This window comes from Hemicordylus capensis, chromosome 16, assembly GCF_027244095.1.
Source record: "Hemicordylus capensis ecotype Gifberg chromosome 16, rHemCap1.1.pri, whole genome shotgun sequence".
Lineage (NCBI taxonomy): Eukaryota > Metazoa > Chordata > Lepidosauria > Squamata > Cordylidae > Hemicordylus > Hemicordylus capensis.
Genome location: NC_069672.1, coordinates 6,878,649 through 6,904,028, shown reverse-complemented (window position 1 = coordinate 6,904,028; position 25,380 = coordinate 6,878,649). Strand labels below are relative to the sequence as shown.

The following is a 25,380-nucleotide window of genomic DNA, read 5'->3' as shown; positions in this document are numbered from 1 at the left end:
ACTTGACGGCACAACTTTACCTAATAGTATAAAGCTGCTTTTAGAGAAGAGAGTAGCTGTGAGATTATAAAACAGCTGTATTTTAAAAGATTATATAAAATGTGAAATATATAAAATGCAAAAAACGGTGGCTAAAATGGGGTATATAACAAGGCGTCTAAATAGGAATAGGAACACTAAAAAAGATAAAATCATCAGCGGTTTAAAGCTATGCAGAGCTGATGGAAGGGAATGGCCTAGTGGTCACGACCCGGCAGATCCTACACGTTGCCACACAGAGCTTGGCAGTGTGATTCATGAAGGCTGGGACTTCCTCCAGAAGCAACAACTGGGTAGAGACATGGCTTTGGGCAGCCAGGGTACTTGCAAAGTAGCGGAAATATAAGCTTGGCCCAAATGTCTCCGTAAAAGGGGGGAAAGAGGAGTACATGTTCTGTGGTTTCTACCTTTCCAGTGTCACGGGGACAAAGTCTCTGCAATTGGGATCTTTCTGTATTTGCCTTCCAATTTCCCAGACTATGGGAAATTCCTCTATCGGGCAGCAGCGATATAGGAAGATGCTGAAAGGCATCATCTCACACTGCGTGGGAGGAGGCAATGGTCAACCCCTCCTGGATTCTACCAAAGAAAGCCACATGGCTCTGTGGTTGCCAGAACTTGACACTGACTCAACGGCACAACTTTACCTTTACCTTACAGCGGAGGGGAGAGCCCTTCTGTGGCTTGGGATTTCTAGCAGCAACAGGTATGCAGTGGGGAGGCAGAGTAGCTGAACCTTTCCGAGGATAGGAAGGATGGAACCTTGCCTAGGTCAGCCTGGCACTCAGTGTCTGTTTGATGACTGTTTTCGCCTGGCCATGATCCATAGCAAGTGGGGGGGTGCCGTGTCCTCCAGAATTTAGGGCAGCCCCCGGATTTTGGCTCTTCCACCCGGCTGCTAAATTCCACCTGGATTTACATGGATGTCAAATGCCTTGCCTGGATTTTACTCTGGATCCGATCACATGGGAGGGCAGAGAAGGAGGGGAAAGTATACAAAATCTGTTAAATAAATATAGAAATAGAATGTAAATTAGTTGCCGCATAATTTGCATAATGTGCAAATTAAGCCACCCAGATGTGGGAAGCTTGAATATGGCAACCCTAGTTGGGGGCGGGGGTGGGTGGGTGGGGAGCCGAGGGGCATAAAATGGAAAATTGTCCTGTAGGGTCAGAGGGGCCAAGGCTTGGGGGGGTCTCAGCCGTGGGTCCCCTGGATGGTCGTGGACTACACCTCCCATCATCCCCTGCCACAACGTTCAGGGATGGTGGGAGCTTTAATCCAGCCAGTCTAGCTCTCGGAGACATGGTGGGACTAGAAATGGGAAGAGCTGGGTTCAAATCCCTGCACAGCGCGGGAACTCACTGAGAGCTAGCTGGGGTGGTGAGTTCTGCTTGGAGGGCACAGATGGTCGTGGGGAACAGGAAACGAGGACCTTCCCTTTCCCTCCTCCCCTCACACAGGCAACAGCTTCTTCTTCCTCCCAGCCAGGCTCACCTCTGCGCTTTAACCTGGGAATGCTGGGCCCTCCAGCCCAGGGGGAGAAGCCTCCGGCTGCATCTGCCCCCCACCCCAGGCAGGGCATCAGCAGTGACCCTAGCAGCACCTCTGAGCCAGGCCTTCCTTCCGCCAGCGAGGGCTTTCAGAGCGAGATGTTGCAGGCAGCTCTCCAACAGGTGCAGCTCCTGCTTCGGGGGGCTCTTTGGCTGAGCCCCCCAAATGAAACTCCTCCTCCCCCCTCCTCATTGTGCCCACCCCAGCTCCCTCCCACTATTGCAACAAAGGCAGCAAACCTCAGCTAGAGAGAGGGGGGAGCCTAGCAGTTAGCGCACTGGTACCCATCCATCCATCATCCATCCATCCATCCAAGCATTTGCTGCATGGGGGGACTTGTGGCAAGCCATCTGCCTTGTCTGCCTTCTCGTTTTGTCTTCAGCTCCCTTTGCCCTTTAAGGCGGCCATTCATGAGCCAAAGAGCCCAGGGAGACCTTGGAGTCGTCCCTCCCCCCGGGACCCCTGGGTTAGAGGCACTTCACTTTGGGTGCTCTCCTTGAGGCTGCCTTGGAGCACCAGCAAACACTTCTGGGAGATCACCATCTCTCTCTGCCAAAATGTAGGAACATAGGAAGCTGCCATAGACTGAGTCAGACCCTTGGTCTATCTAGCTCAGTATTGTCTTCACAGACTGGCAGCGGCTTCTCCAAGGTTGCAGGCAGGAATCTCTCTCAGTGCTATCTTGGAGATGCTGCCAGGGAGGGAACTTGAAACCTTCTGCTCTTCCCAGAGCGGCTTCATCCCCTGAGGGGAAGATCTTGCAGTGCTCACACTTCTAGATGCAACCAGGGCAGACCCTGCTTAGCTATGGGGACAAGTCATGCTTGCTACCACAAGACCAGCTCTCCTCTCCTATTGGTAGCCAAAGCAATTGCTTTATTTCAGTCAGCCCTCCTGCGACTGGGATTTCTCTCTCCTTGCTTTCTAATTTTGGGGTCTACACTCTGCCTAGGCTCTGGAGCTAGTTTCCTCCGGTTTGGAAAGAGATAACTCAGAGCCAAGTGGCCTCTTCTCTCTGCCAGGAGCACAGATGGAGAAATGACCCTGATGCAAATGTCTTGGCTCTTTCTAAGGGGCTCCCTCCCTGCCTGGCGGGGGCACGTGAGAGGAATGGAGAAATGCCTGGAGGGAATGGATTTCCCAGGAGATTTCAGGCTGAGTCCGCACAAAGGTCTCTAGGCGGGGATCAGTTCTCCTCTCTTCCCTCCTCTCCTCCCTCCCACCCACCTCCTGGTGGGGACTTTGAAGGGAACCAGCAGGAACGGAGGTTTCTGGCCAGACAATTACAGATCTTCTTGCCAGAGGCGTCTGAAGGAAACCCTGCTGCTGGAAGGTTAGTGACTCCTTCTTCCAACAGCTGGGAACAGGGCTGGATTAACATAGTAGCAAATGTAGCATTTGCTACGGGCCCCGCATTTTCTAGGGCCCCGCACGCCTGGCTTGAACATCTGCCCCTTCTTTTGCTCTCTATTTGGTGCTCTCTGCTGACTCTCCTCATTGCCTGCTGCTGCCCGGTCTCTCGCCTAGCTCGAGGGCATTTAAGCAAGGTCTTCCTGGCACCATGGTGTTGATTGGGTTTATCTATTATGTTAAGCAGCACGGGAGGGAGCAGTAAGAACAACAATAGGAACAGATAGCTTGCAAAGGGGTCTCAAAGATAACTTAAGGGAGTTGGTCTTTATTTGTTTAAACTGTAAAAGTTTTAAAAAACATACACACAGAGAGTAAAAGAAATAAAAGCAGTTCAGATTAAAAAACAACTAACTATTAATGGAAGAAAGGAAGCTAAAGAAGATGATAGTTGAATGTTGCCAGCGTTTTCCGACTGACTGGGAGAGGGTAAAGATAAACAATGAGAACATGGACCTTTAAGAGGAAAAGAAAGCCAGAAGTAACTCAGATGCAGGGCAAAAGGAGTCTCAAAGTTTAGTGGATCAATTGAGAGGAGCTTATATCACGGTCTTGTTGAGTAAGGTCACTTATATCCTCCTTTAGTATCTAGTGCTGTTGAGAGGGAATTTGTGATCATTGCTTTTCAAGGAACTGCCAAATTTAAGGTGAGCTCCTTTCCTTTCCTCTCCTCTACAACTGAAATAACTACTGCTGCGTTGCCAACTTCATTAGCTTTACATTGGGATGCCCGTTGAAATTGTCCAAAGATAAACGGAGGCTGCAAACCTAAACACACTTACTAGAGAGTAAGGCTCATTGAGTTCAGTGGGACTTTCTTCTGAGTAAACATGCTTAGGGTTGCACTGAATGATTTGTGCATTTCCTCCTTTTAATATTAAGCATGTTAGTGTAATTTAGATTGAAAGAGGCTGTGCCTCCTGCCAAAAGATTGTCTTTGGGATACTTCTGTTTTCATGGAAGTTGCTAATGCACCTCATCATAATCACATTCATTTGCAATGCATCAACTATTTTAAATATACATCTGCTTTCCTGTCAGGCTTGCACAAGAGGTTAAACATATATTCTTAATATTGTCAAATGGCCCTTTTAATGTGATGACTGCTGGGATCCAATATGTTCTGCACACATTGGAATCAAACATCCACTGTTGTGTGCCAAAATTGCTGATAGGTTCAGATTTCTCAAAGTACAGAATTCCTGAAAACCTTTTAATTTAAACATTCAGAGTTTTGTTCCCCACCCCCTTTCTCTTTGTGAAAATAACTCCAAAGGAGAACCCATGGTCAGGAGTCACAAAAGTGTGTGGGGTGTGTGTGTATGTGTGTTTTGCAAAGTCTGTTGACTGGCTGGCTCAGCTGAGTGGAGGCATGGGGTGGTTGGGGGGGGGCACTAGGCAAATGAAAAAATTGAAATACTTTACTATGCAAGTAAATAATTTATGTTTTAATATTTATGTGCATTTTTAAAAAATTTGGGGCCCCTTCATAACATATGCTACAGGCCCCACACTAGCTTAATCCGGCCCTGGCTGGGAAGCATTTATGTTATAGCTTAGCTGAAGTTGGAGTCCTACAAGTGGTGCTGGGACACTACCCCCGGCCCGCAATTTTGGTTCTTCTCTTACTCCCCCCCCTGCCCCTGCATCTGGGATCAGCAGCAGCTAGTGGGCTTGGGGTGGGAGTTAAAATATATATTTTAAAGGAAGTTAAATGGGCATTGCCACCTAATGGCGCAGTGGGGAAATGCTTGACTAAAAAGCAGAAGGTTGCTGGTTCGAATCCCCGCTGGGACTATAGCGGGCAGCAGCAATCTAGGAAGGTGCTGAAAGGCATCATCTCACACTGAACGGGAGGAGGCAATGGTCAACCCCTCCTGCCAAAGACAACCACAGGGCTCTGTGTGGTGTAGTCCTGAACCAGACCGAAGCCATGTTACCCTTCATATAACCTGGCCATGTAAAGTGGGGCTAGGAAACAGGCTCAGACCGGCCTGCTGGGCAGGGAGGCAAATTCCCGGTGCGTCCCAGTGTGACTGTCCCCGCCCTCAGCCTGTCACCCAGGGGCGTAACTATAATAGGGCAAGGGAAGACAATTGTCCAGAGGCCCATTGCCTTGTGGGGGGGGTAGAGGCAAGTCACATGACTGACTCCCCCAGCCGCACACCCGCCCGGGCTTCCTTCAGTTGTATTCATCCTCCGAAATTGACGTGAGTGTTGAGACCTGGAGCTACCAGAACAGCAGGTCTTTCTCTAGTACCATTAAATGACTTGCATCCTCCACAATTTACAAAATCTTAAAAAAAAATAATTTAGGATGATGTTCTATTGCGTGCTTTTTGTGACCACTATTCAGCCTCATTTAAGATTTCTTTATTGCATGAGCCGAGCTTCACTGGGGGGGGGGGGGCATTTTAAAATCTTGTCTCTGGGCCCCCTCCAACCTTGCTATGCTCCTGCTGTCACCTCCCCCTCCCACCTCTGTTGCTGCCGGCACTGGCCTGTCTCTTGCAGGGCAGCCAGGAATCTTGCCTGTGCTGTGCGCCCTGCTCCAAGAGTGTACCCCGCCCTCAGCCTGAGCCCTGACCCTCTCCTGCATCCCCGCAGTGCCTGCCTGTCTCTTTCAGGGCAGGGAATCTGCAGCCAGGCAGGCAGGCTGCCGATTCTGAAGTGGATTGAGAAGATAGACAGACTTCTTATTTATTTATTTATTTATTTGGTTGGTTGGTTGGTTGGTTGATTGATATACTGCCCTTCCAGAATGGAACATAGGAAACTGCCATATACTGAGTCAGACCATTGCTCCATCTAGCTCAGTACTGTCTTCACAGACTGGCAGCGGCTTCTCCAAGGTTGCAGGCGGGAATCTCTCTCAGCCCTATCTTGGAGAAGCCAGGGAGGAACCTTCTGCTCTTCCAAGAGCGGCTTCATCCCCTGAGGGGAATATCTTGCAGTGCTCACACATCAAGTCTCCCATTCATTTGCAACCAGGGCAGACCCAGCTTAGCTATGGGGAGAAGTCATGCTTGCTACCACAAGACCAGCTCTCCTCCCTTGGCTCAGGGTGGTTTACAATTAAAACAAACCACTAAAACAGTAATGAGTTGAAACAAATTAAAAACACTATAACGACAATTAACAATGTAAAAACATTTTAAAACAACAACAACTTGTGGGGCGGGGTGGGGTGTGTGTATGGGACTAGGGCTTCCCTTTGTTCTCCCTGATGCCCAAGTGCCCTCTGCTCAGTCAATCAACAAGTCAACCAGTCAAAACAAAGGGACTCTTGTCACTTGTTAACTATTGCTAGCTCGCTGGGCTATGTTAACCCCGAGCAGAGCCACGTAGAAAGAGGCTCTCCTCCTCCCACTAGCTGGACTCCTTGCTTGCTCTCTGGGCTAGACTCTGTAGAAAGGAGACACGGGGAGCAAGGACACAGGCACAGGCACATTTCAAAGAGGAAGCATCCTTTATCATTCATATTTCAAAATCAGTAAGCAAAAAATGGAGGGGGTGCATATGGGGGATGTTTTGTGAAATGGGGAGATATCTGGCATCAAATCACTCTGTGTCTGCGATTCTGGGGATGGCAGTGTATTGAATGCAAAACATGCAGTGCCTGTAGAATCCAGGGCAAAAATGCAGTATGTTTTAATTGCTTAATGCAGTATAATGTTCAATTTCATTTTCAGTATGATTGTTTTGAGTTAATTGAGTAGAATTTACAAGCATAGGTAGGGACTATTTTTTAAAGGCGGGAAATAAGGAGCAAGGACTACTTGAGTGTTTTGCCTGCTTAATCATGAATGGATGCACAAAATTGAGATTAATTGGCACAAATTAAAAAGCCATCTTGTGTAAGTTAAGTTTCAATGATGAGATGGAGGGGAGTAAGAAAAATTTTGTGAAGGTGGTTGTTCATGCTGGCCAGTGAATTGCTATGAAATGAATACCTTATTTATATGTTACACCTTAGTTTAAAGAATATACCTCTCTCTCTCTCTCTCTCTCTCTCTCACACACACACACACACACACACACTCCTCATTCAGTTCTGGACATGTAAAGGTAAAGTGTGCTATCAAGTTGGTGTCTACTTCTGGTGACCACAGAGCCATGAGGTTGTCTTAGGTAGAATACAGGAGGGATTGACCATTGCCATCTCCCAAGCAGTATGAGATCATGCCTTTCAGCATCTTCCATGTAGCATGTGTATAAATGTATCTGTAAGGGACTGAGAGGAGCCATGAGATTTCATAACCCCATGAGAAATGAGTCTGTTCTTCTATATGCCATAAATAATATAGCTTGAGAGGCAGATACTTAGCTCTTCTCAGCTATCCTGGAGACCTTACTTCTTGTAAAGTCAGAGCCAGAGGTGGGGGGCTGGAGGTGAGAGAAAATGTTTTTGTGCACCACACTGTGTGTGGCGCATTATTTACACGTGTGTGTGTGAGAGAGAGAGAGAGAGAGAGAGAGAGAGAGAGAGAGAGAGCAAGCACGCGAGTGATGTGCACACACTGCCTTGATAGTGCTGCCCAGAACAAAGTCCTTTCTGCTCACTGATGGTAAGAATTAGAGAGAACATTGGTGGGAGGGCAGACATCTCATGGAAACTGGTGGGGAGAGAGAGCTTAAAACAGTGCTATTGTAGGACTGAAGGGGAGAGTATCGAGTTACTCATAGAGTGAATTAAGATGCCATCCACTTCCGTTTCTAACTATCTTGCAGGAACTGGGCTACATAGGAACACATATATCCAAACTACTTTATTGGCATAGAATTGTGCTTTCTTAGGAGTTACAAATGATACTTCATTTGAAGCATTTATACTAACCTATAAGCAACAGAAAACAGAGGTCAGATATCAACAGTGAACAAAAATATATATATTATTAAATGAAACAAAAACAGTATGGTGAAACCCACCCATTCTGCTGAAAACCTGGCGCCCTCCCCACATACATTCCCCTGCCCTCTCAGTGCCCCCAGTCCGACCCTGCTAGGAAACACCAAATTAGGAGTTGTTTGGCCGTGTAAACGAGGGCCAGGAGAAACTAGATAAGATAAGAAGATGTTTATGCACTGACCCAGATACATGCGCAGAAGTTAGCTGGAAATTTACAGAAAGTACAGACAAAGAAGATGGGCAGTACCTATGTATGTGACTCCTAAACTATAAATATATCATGTTTGTGTATGTTTGGGGTCCTGGATTTGAGCAAGAGCTGGCCAAGACCTTTTGCTACTATAGAGCAAAATAAAGCCTTTGAAACCTTCACGGCTGGTGATATGTTTGGCTCGCTGACCCAGAAAAAGAACCTCTCTTTGTTGGGGTACAACATGTGAGTGCCAGGAGTCCAAATCGACTTGACGGCACACTTTACCTTGAATGGGTATCAGATCAGCCCTGCCCTCCCCTCTGTCTTGGGACAGGCAGCAGCTGGCTACAGAGCTAGCAGCTGGAGTTAGTGGAACAGGCTGCTTGTGGGGGACCCTCCTTGGCTGGGGAGCAGAGGGAAGGCTGGGTGGCCCCTGTCAGAAATGCTGCAGCCCTTTCTTCCACTGAGCAGGGGGGTGGACTAGATGCTCTCTAAGGTTTCCCCAATCCAAAAATTCTATGAAGTTTTCATTTGGGCAGCAGAGCCAATTAGTGAGGTGGCCCAACATTGCATTCGAAATTAAAGCTATATATGTAATTTGAATCAAAAGATTTCTAAAAATGGAAAGTTGCCAAGAACCATCCCCAAGAAGCCCAGCAAAGCCCTCTCAAGAACTCTGGTCTAAGCGGCTTCCCACGGCTGACATGTGGCCACCAGTCTGGGACGGCAAAATGCTGCTGTGTCTTTCTCCACCACCTCCAGCCAACCGCCCCCCACAGATTGTGAGAAAACAGGGGACTTTTCCAGGGCTGCTTGTAGACATGCTTATGCTTGTGCGTGTATCCAACAATGATGAGTCCCAAGGGCAGCACATCTGTAGGCGTGCCGTGCCTCTGGGTGGCTGAAGTAGTCTAGTGAGTTCCGGTTGCTGAAACTGCTCAGCCTGTTTTTTTCCTGCTTTGCAATCTTCCGCCTTAGCACAAGGAAGCAGACGGAGGCCTGAGTGTCGGTCCAGCAGCTATAGATCCATAAAACACCGCACTGCCTCGACCCCAAGGTACGTGCATCTTTTGCATTCCATGCCTTGCAACACAGCCACAATAAGCGCTTTGAAAATGGCTTTCCTTTTATTCACACTGCTCTCTTTAAAAGATCCCGTTTATGAGACCTTATGAGAGGCGAGCTGGGAATCTGTCTGTTTTTCTGTCTTTTTGGACAGCTGGTCATTTCAGGAGCAGGCATCTTCCAGCACTCCAGAGATGGCTGGCCTGCAGCTCCCAGGATCTCCAATCATAGTAAATTGTGCCTGGGGATGCTGGGAGTTGTAGTTCAGCATCGTCTGGATGCCAAAGGACGCCTACCCTTGCTCTCTGGGTACTTACTGAACCTTATGCTAGCATGCTGGCAGCACAGTGTGGAGTAGTGGTTAGAGACAAAGACCCGACTTCAAATCCCACCAAGTCAGGATGCTGGCTTGCTGCCTTTGGGCTCACCGATCTCTCTGAGCCAAGCCTGCCGTACAAGGCTGCTCGACATAAAACGGGCCGGGAAAACCAATTATTTTGACTCCACGCTGTATTCCAGACCTATTGAGTCAGCTTAAGAAAAAGGAAGCCTGTTAATTCAACCTTGCTAAGTTGCTGGGAGGTTTTCTTTCCTCTCCCACTTTCCCCACAAGTTACACTAACTGACATCATTCAGTTATCATATTGGTAGAAAATATAAGTTGTTATCACAAGTGCTTCCTAAGACTGGGATATTGGTCTCATCCGTGCCAAAGGGTCTGAGGGGTGGCAGCGGGGTGACCTGCCCAAAGTCAACCACCAGAACACCCACACCTGACTTTGTTTATTTATTTTTATTATTTATTCACTCCGTTTTTATACCGCCCTTCCAAAATGGCTCGGGCCAGTTTACAGATAAAACGAAACAGTTAAAATCAATGAACAATTAAAACAAAGATTTTAAAAATACCATAAAACAACAGTTAAACAATAAAACCAGTTTAAAACCCCTGAAAAACCAGGTACATTAAAAACCCTTTACAACCATTAAAAAAGCCCCTGGAAGGCCAGGGCAAACAGATAGGTTTTAAGGGCTCTCCTGAAGGACAGCAATGATCTCAAATTACGCATTTCTGCCGGGAGTGCATTCCACAGCCCAGGAGCAGCTACAGAGAAGGCCCGACTCTGAGTCGCCACCAGACGTACCGGTGGTAACTGGAGACAGACCTCCTCAAATGACCTTAACATGTGGTGGGGATCATGCAGAAGAAGGCGCTCTCTAAGGTAACCTGGACCTAAGCTGTTCAGGGCTTTAAAGGGAATAACCAGCACTTTGTATTTTGCCTGGAAACATATTGGCAGCCCCTGCAGCATTTTCAAAACAGGCATAATATGGTTTCTCCAAGTTGCCCTGGAGACCAGTCTGGCTGCCACATTTTGAACTAACTGAAGTTAGTACAAAGGCAGCCCCACGTAGAGTGCATTGCAGTAGTCAAGCCTGGAGGTTACCAGCTGGTGCACCACTGTTTTGAGGCCGTGCTCTTCAAGGAATGGACGCAGCAGTCGAATCAGTCGAAGCTGATAGAAAGCACTCCTGGCCGTGGCCTCCACCTGAGATACCAGGGTGAGGACTGGGTCCAGTAGTACTCCCAGGCTGTGTACCTGCTCCTTCCAGGGCAGTGTAACCCCATCCAGCACAGGGAGATCTAACTCATCCCTCAGATTCTGAGCCCCTACAATGAGCACCTCCGTCTTATTTGGATTCAGCGTCAATTTGTTATCCCTCATCCAGCCCATTACTGTCTGTAGACAGACATTTAGGGAATGAACACCATTTCCTGATGATACAGATGAAAAGGAGAAGTAGATTTGGGTGTCAGCATACTGATAACACCCAGCACCAAATCTCCTGATGACCTCACCCAGCAGTTTCATGTAGATATTAAAATGCATTGGTGACAGAATGGAGCCCTGGGGGACTCCATATGACAGCACCAGTTTTGAGGAGCAACTGTCGCCAAGCTCCACCATCTGGGATCTACCCGAGTGATAGGAGCGGAACCACTCCTATCCCCAGTTCCCACAGGCAACCCAGAAAGATACCATGGTCGATGGTATCGAATGCTGCTGAGAGATCCAAGAGAACCAACAGAGTCACACTCCCTCTGTCGATTCCCTGGTAAAGGTCATCCATCAGGCCGACCAAGGCTGTCTCAACCCCATAGCCTGTTCTAAAGCCAGTTTGAAATGGGTATAGATAATCAGTTCCTCCAAGGCCACCAGGAGCTGGTCAGCCACCACCTTTGAGGGCTTAATCAAGATGGGGAGGATGGAGTGCTTGGAACCTGCAAAGATGCTGCCTGGTGTGGGAAAGCGAAGGGCAGGGGAGTGACCAGGGACAGACCAAAGGGAAGAATGCTGCATTGAGGGCTTGGTTCTATGGCCCTCAAGAGAAGACCCCCATGCCCCCACCCCTGCCTGTCCCACACACTATCTTTCTAGTTTCTCTTAGACTCTTATCATTTGTATACTTCCTTACAGGGAGGAGATCTTTGAGGGGCTACGAGGCCAGCCAGGTTGGGAGCAACAGAGAATTCTGGGAAAGACGTGAGCATAAGATGCTGGGAGTCAAAGAGGACGCCACCAGCCCAGATGTGCAGCATCAAAGGTTCAGGCAGTTCTGCTACTGGGAAGCCGAGGGGCCCCGAGAGGTTTGCAGCCAACTCCACACACTTTGCTGCCGGTGGCTGAAGCCGGAAAGGCACACCAAGAAGCAGATCATAGACCTGGTGGTCCTGGAGTGGTTCCTGACCATCCTGCCTGCGGAGATGGAGAGCTGGGTCAGAGAATGCAGAGCGGAGACCACTTCCCAGGCGGTGGCTCTGGCAGAAGGTTTCCTCCTGAGCCGGGCAGAGGAGCAGAAGCCGGAAGAGCAGCAGGTGAGAGAGTGGCTTCTCTTAGCCCTTGTGAGTTGCAAAAAGCCGAAAAGATGAGCCAAGAGACCCTAAAACAAGTTTCCCAAAATCTTGGAAATCTCTCATGGTGATGATCCACTCACCTCAATGCCTTTGTGAGTCAGTGGACATCTTGGGGATGAGGCCAAAGCTCAGTGGTAGAGCATCTGATCTGCATGCAGAAGGTCCCAAGTTCCACCCCTGGCAGCAGAATCTCTCCCAGCCCTACCTAGAGATCCTGCCAGGGATGGAACTTGGGACCTTCTGCAAGCAGATCAGAGGCCTGAACCCTTGTTGGGGCGCTGCTGCCAGTCAGAGTAGACAACCTTAAACAAGATGGACCTGAGGTCTGACTCTGTATAAGGCAGCTTCCTGTGGGTCTTTCCTGCACCGTCCCCTCTCGAATCCCTCTCTGACCCTTCGCTGCTGCTTGAAACCTCCTCTCCTCTCTACTTCAGATGCAAGGCCTGCTGTCAGAAGCGGCCCCTGGTTTCTCCAAGGCCAAGAAGCCGCCATCAGACATGAGGCAGAGGCTGCCGTCCAGCAGGATCTCACAGGAGGGTGATGGAGGTGCTGGCTTGCTAGGTATGGTGAGAAGGAGCAGACACCCCCTGGCTCTCCCTTCCTCCCTCCCTCTCTCCCTCTCCAATATCCCTGATGCCTGTGATCTGCTTTGAGATTCCCTTTAGCCCATTTGGGGAAGATCATCCTTTCCAGGCTCTCGTGAGGGTTTGGAAATATTGAGGCGGTTCACACGATTGGTGTGAAGCGCCGGAGGGGGGTTCTGCATGGAAAGCGGGCTTAACTCGCTCTCCCCGTAGACGATCATGGGTGGCCGGAGCCAGCGTCCGGAGCCGCCACAGAGCCGGTGGGAGCTGTGGGGATCGGGGGCCATATGGCCCCCTCGGAAGTTCCAGGATGCCTTGCGTGAGTGTGTGGGGCATCCTGGTAAGACCCCTGAGCCCGGGAGGCTGTTTGCAGCCTTCCGGTCGGTGGTCTACTCATGTGTCGCTGCACACCGCGGCAACACGCAAGCAAAAAAATGAGGTTAACGGAGCGCTTGCTCTGTTAACCTCGTCTAAGGGGAGGGGTAATTAGGTGGGCTAGCTGCCCGCAATTAGGCGGGGGTTGCGAGCCTGGTCATTCCCATGATCCCTGGAAAGCAAGCTAAGCTCCCTTCGCCCGCTTTCCGGTGATTGTGAGAATAGCTTCATTATGTTTCAGCAGTCTCGGGAGTTTTCTACTCAAGCCTGTACAATCAAAGACTTATTTTCTTTCACGGAGCTCTAAGTACAAAATAGTGCATAAATACAAAATTTGTGTAAAGGATAAATCATCGGTGGAAGCCATCAAACGCCCTTCCTGTTAAATGTTCCTTCTGCATCGCTGACCCCCGAGGGTGGGCATGTGTGCCCACCTGCCCTCCCACTGCGGGGCCCCTGGAAATGGGAAGGGGCCGTGCACATCCTCCCCGCAAGAAGCACTTGTGGGCCCATCAATATTTTCTCTGATGTCTGTCCCCGTTTTCTGCGGTGCTGCGCACAAAGGATCCCAAGGGAAGGCAGAGAGCGGGAAATGTTCGCGGAGGGGAGGATTTAACTGGGCCGGCGGGGGGGCAAGGCTGCTCCGTTGTGTGACATCCCCCCCCCCGCTCAGACGGAAGGGTTGAAGTCTGTGGCTCTCAGGGAAAGGAACCTGCCACCCTGTCACAGCGCAGTTGTGAGTTGCAGAAAGCTGAGAAGGTGAGCCTGGAGGCCCCCAAACACGGAAGAATCTGCCCCTTGGACCTTCTGCGTGCAAAGCAGGGGCTCCACCACTGAGCTACGGCCCGATTCCCTATGGGGAGGATCTTAAAGCACTTGCTCACCTATAATCACCCATCTAAAAGCAAACCAGGGCAGACGCTATTTGGCAGCAGGGACCATTCATGCTCAGTCATAGGAACACAGGAAGCTGCCATATACTGAGTCAGACCATTGGTCTATCCAGCTCAGTATTGTCTTCACAGACTGGCAGCGGCTTCTCCAAGGTTGCAGGCAGGAATTTCTCTCAGCCCTCTCTTGGAGATGCTGCCAGGGAGGGAACTTGGAACCTTCTGCTCTTCCCAGAGCGGCTCCATCCCCTGAGGGGAAGATCTTGCAGTGCTCACACTTCTCGTCTCCCATTCAGATGCAAGCAGAGCAGACCCTGCTTAGCTAAGGGGACAAGTCATGCTTGCTACCACAAGACCAGCTCTCCTCTCCTTGAGTCTTGCAAGGCTCTGCTTCCCTCCCATCTTTACTTTTGAAAAGCCATCCAGGCAGGGAGGATTAGAAACTCCTCCCCCGGAAGGCCTTTGCCTGCCCCATTCCTCTCTTAATCTCTTGCCCCCTTTGCTTTTCTGACAGGCTTGATGGAGGGGGAGCCTCTGAAATCCTTGCCCAGCTTTTATGCACCCCTGAGTCGTTTGGGGCAGATGGGGAGACCCTCTTCTCCAGCCTCTCCTGCCGTTCAAAAGTATAATGCATTAAGACAATTGTCTGCATTATGAATTCTGCAGAAAGCCAATGTGAAGAGATGTTTTTAGGACAGGAGGATTTGTTTCTCTCTCTCTTTCATTCTGCTCCATCTTCCCATCACTGTTGGGTCCTTTGCAGGTGCTGGAACGGAGATGCCCATGCTTGATTGGCCATCTTTTCTTTCTGGTGGAGCAGAAGAAGTTTCAAGAGGACGGGATCAGGTAGGGGAGGAGTCGTTGGGGGAGGAGGATGCAGGACAGACAGAGGACCTCTATTCCTCAGTCATCTCTCTGGGCCCGGAAGAAGCTCTCTTTCTTTGGGCTCCTGCCAAAGCTGTGGCTAGTAGGCCTTGAAGTAGCCACTGGCTAGGAAGCCTGGAGTCTGGCTAGCTAGGCAAGGGGGCACCTTTGAAACAGTTAGCTCTCAAGTCTTCAGCAGGGGGAGAGCAACTGTGCCTCTTCATCTCAAGAGACCCTCTTTCCCCGTGGTTTTGGCTGGGGTCTCCCCTGTGTGTTTTTGGTAAGAATCGGAGCCCCTTGGAGACAGGGCACCATTTCCCTCCCATTACTTTTTTGGCTACGTAAAACAATTTTGAACCTCCTTGTTGAAAAGCAGCACAGGGAGCCCTGAACAGACAAATGGGTTGTGTTCCCAAAGTTGGATGTTCATCATTCGCAACGCATTTAATTCCCAAGAGGGACGGCTGGTTTGGAGGCGCCGGTTTCTGTTTGTATGTTGGGGGCTTCATTAATTTAATATGTTATGGAGCTTTGATTGTAACTATGGGTCATATGCAAGTCGTGTGTTTGTAAGTTGTGGAGTTTCCGTATATAAATATAACTGATGAGCCTGCAGGGGAACCTCCTCGCCCTTCTCACACCACCTTCCCTGAAGGACCCTTTTGGACTGTGCTTCGAAGGGAAAGAAGCACTCTGCAATCTGTGCGGTATCCAAGGTTTCCTTCCTCTTTCCTGGCTAGGTGACCTTTGAGGAAGTGGCCGTGCATTTCACGGAGGAGGAATGGGCGCTGCTGGATCCGGCCCAAAGAGCCCTGCACAGAGAAGTCATGGAGGAGAACGCTGGGAATCTGGCCTCTCTGGGTAAGAATCCACCCCCACCCTCCAGCTCCTTTCCTGGAAGGGGAGAGTCAAAGTGAGAGAGAGAGATTGGCCTGGTTTGCTCAGTTGGCAAGAATGTTGTAGAAATATTGCCCAGTCTTGAGTTTGATCTGCTTACGGGCCACAGACCAGTGCGATAGAGGAGGCTTTTTCACACAGCCAGGCTTGGAGTGGGAGAAGCCTCCTTCCTTAAATCAAAAGGTGAGTGCTCTTCTCTTTACCGGTCATCTGCAGCTTGACCAAGGCCCAAGGGAGAAGAAATTATTCTGTCAGTGGCGGCAGCTGGGCAGGAGAAACTTCAGCCTGACTTCAGTCAGCAGCTGGGTACAGCTGCGAGGAAGGACGGACCTGCCCTAATTCTGGTTGTGCAAACAAGCCTAGTTGTTAGCATCCAACGTGGAAGATCTGGGTTCACAGGCCTCCCCAGTCAGCAGTAAAGCTCATTGGGTGGCTTTGGGCCAAGCATCTCAGAACTCCTTCTTCAGATGGCTTTGGGGGTATAAGGGGGAGAAGGGTGGGATATTAAGGCATTAAACCAAACTCAGCCCTGAGGAGTCTCTCTCTGACTGACCCTGAAGATATGACGCGGCCTCAGATGGGATCCGACTCTAGGTCCATCTAATTCAGGATTGTCTAGACCAGGGCAGCAGAACTTCAGCCCTCTGGCTGTCTTTGGCTGTAACCTGCATCATTCATTCATTCATTCATTCATTCGATTTCTATACCGCCCTTCCAAAAATCACTCCCAACCACAGTGGCCAGTAGCCAAGCATGGGGGAAGTGATCTTTTCACCACAACCCCAAGATCCGTGCAAAGCTTTGCAGTGTGTTATATGAAGACTTTCTTCTGAGGAAGAGGATTTTCATCTTGAAACACGCCGGGACTCGGTGTTTTTGCATTAAAAGAACCTTGGTAGACATTGTAAGTAGAACTGCCCCAGAGTGTTGGTTGGATGGATGCTCTAACTATGCTTTTGGCTTAACCTTGGGGGGGGGGGTAGCTTGGCTAGATGGAGAAATTCTGTTGCAGTATCAATTTGAGCAAAGTTTTGGTCTGGAAAAGATGAGGAGGCATAAATGCAGTTTAAAAGCTTATTAAGGAGAAATGGGGGGACAGGGTCAGGCAAGGCAATAAAATCTTAACAAAAAAGCTTAACAAGAATCTCACTATGAACAATTTAGCTTAAGGTCCAAATCAGCTGAAAGCTTGCCCTAGAATGGGCTTGAAGGCAGGACGAGAAAAGAGGACAAGGAGATTCAGAGGGGCTGAAGGTTAGTGTTACCTGTCCTTTCCTCCGGTGGTGCATTCGGTGCACTTGCAGGTTTCCCCTCAGGAAGAAGGTGGAAAAGCAGGAAAAAGAGAGGGCGAGGAGCAAAGGGCTGCCCCTCGCATGCTTGTGAAGGGCCGGGAAAGACTCCCATGCAGATTCTCAGGCCATGTGGCTTGGCCAGAGGGGCATGTGGTCGAAACTGTGCCCTGAGGCAATTCCCAAACCTTGCCTGCTCTCTGGAGGGGCAGAAACTTGTGCTGAACAATAAAGTTCATAGTTGCATGAACTGATCAATCCTGGGTGTGATCTTAACGAGCAAAAGGCTAGAATGGCTTGGAGGGGTATACCTGTAGGTCTGAATAGTAGGACTTAAGGCTTATCTTGAAACGGGGGTGTTACTCCAGGTGTAGAGATTTTTCCCTAGGTTTTAACAAGCTTTCTCTGTCTGACCATTAGTGGTGGTGGCGGCGATGGTGGTGGGAAATGCCGTTCTTATATGGGTCACTGCCGAGAGGATTGGCCATGCTATCTCTCTTGCAAAAGGGAATATTTTGCTTCCCTTGAAGCGTGCCTTTCAATTAAGGTCTGCCTTGCAAAAAGCCTTCTCTCTGGCAGAGACAAAGCAAGGTTTGGGGATGACTCTTTGCGGCCTCCGTTATTGTGACCTCAGGGTGCATGGCCCCATTCTAAGCAGCCAGTGGTGAGTCTTGCCCAAAGATAGGCACAAGAAAGGTTCATGATCCCATGAACTGAAGTATTCAAAATGGAAGCTGGGTGCCCACAGTTCCAATTACATGGAGGAGTGCTTTTTGCTACCCCCAAATAGATCTGTTTGGCAACAACATCTCAATGCAGCCCCAGGGCAGCCTTAAGCCATATGGGGAGTAAACTATCTTCTCTCAGGAATGGGTAGTTAAGGAAACATCATCCCTTAACATCACTGTCACACACTCACTAGAAGAGGAGTATCCTATATTTAGAATGCTGACATCAGTACCCCCCACCAAGAATAATAATGTGTATCGAGAAGTGATTCCCCACCTGCGGGCCTCCAGATGTTGCCGAACTACAACTCCCATCAGCCCCAGCTACAATTTAGAATGATGGGAGTTGTAGTTCAACAACATCTGGAGGCCCCCAGGTGGGGAAGCACAGGTATAGCACTTTCAAGTGTGCAAAGCCCTCATGTACAATGAGTTCATTGTAATTCGCACAACATTCTTGTAAGGTCAGGCGGCATGCGTCTCCCCATCTTTCAGGTGTGCGTGTGGGGACAGAGTCTGAAAAGAAGCAGCTTCCCTGAGGCCTCTATTCCTCCTTTTTCTTTCTCTTGTGCTTGGTGTGGTGTCTCCCTTCTGGTTTGGTTTCAGTTGTCCTAATGCATCTAGCCTACCTAGAAATCCGGCCTCTTTGTCAGGAATTTGCCCAGTCCAAGTGAGAGTGATTAAAGCCACACATTATGACAATTCTCTCTCTCGTTGATGCCTCCCCAATTCCTTCTTCAGCTGCTGTTCACTGTCTACGAAGGTCTAAAGCCAGTTCAGTGTGCAAGATACTTTCAATTCTTTCCTTAATTTCAGTCCAGTAGCTTTTAGTGTAATCACGTAGCCATCAAATATGGCAAAGGATGCCAGCCTCTTGTTTGCGTTTCCACCATTTCTTCTCATATGACCTCCTTAAAGCTCTCTTTCTATCCGGGTTGATTGATTTAAATCACGATTCAAATCACTTCACAGGACTCAGTTTTAATGATTTAAATGAAGATTCTATTTAATCATGATTTTCTAGGGAAAGTACGTCCTTGTTGTCTAATATAACCATAATAGATATTCAGAGATAAAGATTTCATTTGTCTACTATAATGAGTACACTCTTCTCACGGTACACTTTCATTTGGGCAACCAGACCTTTCATTTCTTTGTGGCACTGTTTGCATTTTGCATGCATGCCCGCCTTACCCACAGGTACAGGAACTTCATTAAAATATTCCCAAGTGGGGTCTCTTTTATGGCCTGCTGCCATGATAGGTGTTTTCCACTTAAAATGGAGGATACACTTGGAAAATATTTTTGCAAGATTGCATGAATACATTCTGTTCACTTTTGGTTTCACTTTCTGTTCTCCTCTCTGTTCATTCCTTGGCTTTCTTTAGGCTGATTCAGACATTATGCTGTACAAATGTGCACATTTGTGTGAATTACTAAGTTCATTTTAAAACAGAACTGGATACAGCAGGTCCTTCAAATGCATGGTACAGATAGGAAGTGTACTGCTGTACCTGTGTTCAGCATAACATGTGAATGACTGTACCTATGCACAGATTTGTACCTTTGTAGAGTGTACACTCATTGTACGAGTGTTGAACATAATGTGTGAATGGGCCTAATGTCTGCATTTTTAGAGGAGGAGGGAAGGGCTTGACTGTGTATGGGTGTGTGTGCTGCATGTGCACCACCTGCAGAATAGATTAGGTCTGTTATCTATCAGCCCCATATACTGCTGTTATCAAGTTCACAGAATATAATTAGGAGTTATGATTAACATTCATGATGCTATCTTTGATGTAGGTTCTTTTTAAAAATAAATTTTGTTGTTTTTTAAATTAAAACACCAATTTAAATTTTAAAAATCCAATTTAAATTTTAAAAAACTGGTGCTTTTTTATTTTTTTTAAAAAACCTTAATTTTTATCAGCCCTACATTCTAACCAAGGCTCTGACCAGGTTTCTCACTTGGATCCAGCAGGTGAGAGTTGGAAGGATGAGGGAAAACCCAGCAGAGGAATTTGGGGAGGTACAAGATGGGAAAAGAGGGAACAACAGAAACAAAAAACAAGAGCAAAACAGAAAAACAGGAATGGACCATCCCCTTCTCATCAAGCAATCCAACAAAGAATGCAGAAAAAGAGAGAGAGGAGACTGTGCCCTCCTCAAAGGAAAAGCTCCAGTTCAGAACGAGGCTCTCAACCTCAGTGGGAAATGAATTCAGGGGATAAACCATATAAATGCTTGGAGTGTGGAAAGAGCTTCAGCCAGAGTGGACATCTTAATCTACACCAGAGAAACCACGCTGGGGAAAAACCACATAAATGCCTGGAGTGTGGAAAGAGCTTCAGCACAAATAGAATGCTTACTGTACACCGTAGAACCCACACTGGGGAGAAACCACATACATGCTTGGAGTGTGGAAAGAGCTTCAACCAGAGAGGACATCTTATTATACACCATAGAACCCACACTGGGGAGAAACCACATAAATGCTTCGAGTGTGGAAGGAGCTTCAGCCGGAGTGAAGAACTTACAATACATCATAGAAAACACACTGGGGAGAAACCATATGAATGTTTGGAGTGTGGAAGGAGCTTCAGCAGGAGTGGAGCTCTTACTAGGCATAATAGAATCCACACTGGGGAGAAACCACATAAATGCTTCGAGTGTGGAAAGAGCTTCAGCCGGAGAGAAGAACTTGCAAAACATCATAGAAAGCACACCGGGGAGAAACCTTAAAAATGCTTGGAGAGCTTCAGTGTAGAAATCATACACATGAAACTGTAGAGCAGCCTGAGAATCTTCCTCATTTTGTGAACCCTTGTGTGATTTCTGCTTTTTATTTGACTTGGTTCCCATTGAGGGGATTGGTGTTCATACAGGTGCTTTTGTATCTGTGTTATTGGTTAGAGTGCTGGACTAGGACCGGGGAGACCCGAGTTCAAATCCTAACCTCACATTAACAAATATAAGTGTCTGAAGCAAACTTCCATTATGTTTCTACATACTAAAAGTTCATCGTATTGATTTTATAAGCCTTTTTAGCTTTGTGTAAAGAATATATATATACACACAAGTGTATGATGTACAGGTGAAACTCGAAAAATTAGAATATCGTGCAAAAGTTCATTAATTTCAGTAATGCAAATTAAAAGGTGAAACTGATATATGAGATAGACGCATTACATGCAAAGCGAGATAAGTCAAGCCTTAATTTGTTATAATTGTGATGATCATGGCGTACAGCTCATGAGAACCACAAATCCACAATCCCAGAAAATTAGAATATTGTGAAAAGGTTCAACAGTAGGCTCCAGGTGTCCCACTCCAATCAGCTAATCAGTCCATAACACCTGCAAAGGGTTCCTGAGCCTTTAAATGGTCTCTCAGTCTGGTTCATTCGGAATCACAATCATGGGAAAGACTGCTGACTTGGCAGTTGTGCAGAAAACCATCATTGACACCCTCCATAAGGAGGGAAAGCCTCAAAAGGTAATTGCAAAAGAAGTTGGATGTTCCCAAAGTGCTGTATCAAAGCACATTAATAGAAAGTTATGTGGAAGGGGAAAGTGTGGAAGAAAAAGGTGCACAAGCAGCAGGGATGACCACAGCCTGGAGAGGATTGTCAGGAAAAGGCCATTCAAAAGTGTTGGGGACTTTCACAAGGAGTGGACTGAGGCTGGAGTTAGTGCATCAAGAGCCACCACACACAGACGGATCCTGGACATGGGCTTCAAATGTCGTATTCCTCTTGTCAAGCCGCTCCTGAACAACAAACAACGTCAGAAGCGTCTTACCTGGGCTCAAGAAAAAAAGAACTGGTCTGTTGCTCAGTGGTCCAAAGTCCTCTTTTCTGATGAGAGCAACTTTTGCATCTCATTTGGAAACCAAGGACCCAGAGTCTGGAGGAAGAATGGAGAGGCACACAATGCAAGATGCTTGAAGTCCAGTGTGAAGTTTCCACAGTCTGTGTTGATTTGGGGAGCCATGTCATCTGCTGGTGTTGGTCCACTGTGCTTCATTAAGTCCAGGGTCAACACAGCTGTCTATCAGGAGATTTTGGAGCACTTCATGCTTCCTTCCGCAGACGAGCTGTATGGGGATGCTGACTTCATTTTCCAGCAGGACTTGGCACCTGCCCACACTGCCAAAAGTACCAAAACCTGGTTCAATGATCATGGGATTACTGTGCTTGATTGGCCAGCAAACTCGCCTGACCTGAACCCCATAGAAAATCTATGGGGCATTGCCAAGAGAAGGATGAGAGACATGAGACCAAACAATGCAGAAGAGCTGAAGGCCGCTATTGAAGCATCCTGGTCTTCCATAACACCTCAGCAGTGCCACAGGTTGATAGCATCCATGCCACGCCGCATTGAGGCAGTAATTGCTGCAAAAGGGGCCCAAACCAAGTACTGAATACATATACATGCTTATACTTTTCAGAGGTCCAATATTGTTCTATTTACAACAACATCCTTGTTTTATTGGTTTCATGTAATATTCTAATTTTCTGGGATTGTGGATTTGGGGTTTTCATGAGCTGTACGCCATGATCATCACAATTATAACAAATTAAGGCTTGACTTATCTCGCTTTGCATGTAATGCATCTATCTCATATATCAGTTTCACCTTTTAATTTGCATTACTGAAATTAATGGACTTTTCCACGATATTCTAATTTTTCGAGTTTCACCTGTACATTTTAGTTCTTACCTTCTTTTTTATTGTTTCTAATAAGAAGCTCCTGCTTTCAAAATGTACCATGTAAATATAAATCTATCATCACAATGAGTCGGTTTTACATGCTTTGGAGTTCTTGAATTGCAAGATTTGTATAACTAAAATATTAGATCTGAGTTAAAAGGTCTATGAGGAAGCCATACTGCAAGAACCAGGCAAGAACCCACTTGTTAAAAATACTGTGTGTGTGATGATGATGATGCTTCTCTTATAGTGGCCGGGGGTGGGACAACAAGGCCTTTAGGTCCCGGCTCCAGAATTACCTAGGTGCACCTCTGCATAAGAGACACCAGCAACAGCCACTGCAGAGATGCTGTGCTGGGGCTGGATGATAAAGAGAATGACCACTTTTAAAAGGTGCCTCTTTGCTCAGTTAGCAGGGAATGGGATTACGTATCCAACTCCCAGAGTCCAAAAGTTGAGGGTTCTCCAGGGAATCCATGAACAGGCCTGCTGTCCATCTTAGGTGTGGGTCTGACTCTCCCTGATACAGGTTTGAGCAGAGCCTAATATGCACACAACACTTCTCCCCATCTGTGGCGCTGAGACTCGAATTGGGGATTCAGAGAATTGAAGCCAGGGCATGGATCTCGATCTTAGTTTATTGGCTTAAGATCAACTTTTCCCCTCAAGGCTGTATCTCTCTGGTCCTGGCTGATGGATTTCAGTCATGTTGGATGCAAGCTGTCCAGAATAAAATCTCAGCCTTGGGCCTTTCTCAAGATTACCTTTTCTGTTAAGTTATAACCAGGCTGTACAGGGGTTGAAACAAAGCATTTTGGACATAGAATATCAGAATGGCCTTAGTCTTATTTCTGACTATATCAGGAGGAGACTTGATTCCCTGTTTGGAGCTTCGTCTTCTTATTTACAAACTTTAATTTACCCTCAACATCAAAGGGCTTTTTTCAGGGCAAGACACAATGTACTGCCCTCTGCAGTGCTTTCTGGGAGATTTTTGAAGGTCCCAAAGAGTGACCGATTTTGTCCTTGTGGTCTAGGGGGATCAGTTCTCCCCTCCTCCCCCTCCCACCCACTCACCTCCTGGGGACTTTGAAGGGAACCAGCAGGAATGGAGGTTTCTGGCCAATTACAGAATATATATTTTAAAGGAAGTTAAATGGGCATTGCCATCTAATGGTGCAGTGGGGAAATGCTTGACTAACAAGCAGAAGGTTGCTTGTTTAAATCCCCGATGGTATTATTATCAGGTAGCACTGATATAGGAAGATGCTGAAATGCATCATCTCAGACTGTGCGGGAGGAGGCAATGGCAAACCCTTCCTGCATTCTACCAAAGACAAGCCCAGGGCTCTGTGGGTGCCAGGAGTCCAAATTGCCTTGACGGCACACTTTACCTTGAATGGATATCGGATCAGCCCTGCCCTCTGCTTGGTCTCAGGATAGGCAGCAGCTGGCTACAGAGCTAGCAGCTTGAGTTAGTGGAACAGGCTGCTTGTGGGGGACCCTCCTTGGCTGGGGACCGGAGGGGAGGCTGGGTGGCCCCTGTCAGAAATGCTGCAGCCGTTTCTTCCACTGAGCAGGGGGTTGGACTAGATGCTCTCTAAGGTTTCCCGAATCCAAAAATTCTATGAAGTTTCCATTTTGGCAGCAAAGCAAATTAGTGAGGTGGCCGAACATTGCATTAGAAATTAAAACTATATTTATTTATTTATTTATTACATTTATAAACCACCCCATCCAGAGACTCTGGGTGGTGCACAACAACTTTTAAAAGGGGGGGGGCACAATTCAAAACACAGTGCTAAAAACAATATAAAAGGAATTCAAAAACAATTAAAACCATTTAAAACCAATTAAAATATTCTTAAAAAACAACAGCACTTTACAAGCCTTGGAAGGCCAGGCCAAACAAATAGGATTTTAGGGCTCTCTAAAAGGCCGACAGCGAGCCTGTATTTGAATCAAGAGATTTCTCAAAATGGAAAGTTAAAACATTCAATGCAGCTTCAAAAACCATTGTAGTTGTGGCATATAGGGAAACATAGCCGGGGAGGATATATAACCATGCTAAGATGAAATCAGTTGCTTGACATAAGCTATGCCATATTGCTGGAACATGCTATAGGACCTTTTACCCTCTGGGTAGTTGTTTTTCACTTATTTAGCAAAAATCATATTTAGCATGGGAACCCACAAGTGCTGAGGGAGCAAGGTAAGACTGGCCCAGACCGGCCAACTGCTTGCACGCATATTTTGTAACCTCTTCCCAAAAAACAGGAACTTTGGCTGACCACGAGTTATGGCATATAGCTGCTTTTCTTGTGTAACTGTTTTCTTAAGAATAACTCAAGAATGTAGAAATGTGTTGCCTTGTTGTTGAGTCCCTGTCCTGCTTTGAGCACAAGCCAAATAGCACCTTTGCTACTGAAGGGCAAATAAAAACTTGATCTTAAGTCCTCTCGTCCGGGCTGATTATGGGGCTCCATCCGCCCAGGAACGAACCTTCCCTCTTGGAATCAGGGGTACCCCGATACTTCAGTGGGGGGGGGGGACCTGGAGAAGAGGAGCCAGCAGTGAAGCCGGTGAGCACTCAGAGGCGTAACTAGGGAAAACGGTGCCCGGGGCAAGCACTGAAATTGCCCCCCCCGCCGCCCCCCCACCCACATACATCTGACTGACACACGTGTTTTTTCCTCACAACTCTGTGAAGTTGGCCTGTATCTCAAACATCAGAATTATGATGCAATGATGATACATACTACATTATACTTAGGTTTTTCCTCACAACAACCCTGTGAAGTTGGCCTGTATTTCAAACATCAGAATTATGATGCAATGATGATGATTATGATTATGATGCCCCTCCCTCACGCCCTGGTTCTGTTCCTGACTTTCCCTTGTGAGTGACTGTATTTTAACAAACCAAAAACCAAGGACTCCAGAGTAATTCGAG

At 47.5% G+C, this 25,380-nt stretch overlaps 1 protein-coding gene across 1 annotated transcript in view; it reads left to right on the top strand.

Moving 5' to 3' along the window:
- Positions 1-6,375: 6,375 nt before the first annotated feature.
- Positions 6,376-25,380, top strand: part of ZNF436 (zinc finger protein 436) — a 47,547-nt gene continuing 28,542 nt past the window's right edge. The window contains exons 1-6 of the mRNA XM_053281350.1: positions 6,376-6,497; positions 9,085-9,163; positions 11,652-12,049; positions 12,523-12,649; positions 14,701-14,783; positions 15,542-15,662. Coding sequence (XP_053137325.1) covers positions 11,729-12,049; positions 12,523-12,649; positions 14,701-14,783; positions 15,542-15,662 — 652 coding nt within the window. The 5' untranslated portion in view covers positions 6,376-6,497; positions 9,085-9,163; positions 11,652-11,728. The remainder of the gene's footprint in view (positions 6,498-9,084; positions 9,164-11,651; positions 12,050-12,522; positions 12,650-14,700; positions 14,784-15,541; positions 15,663-25,380) is intronic.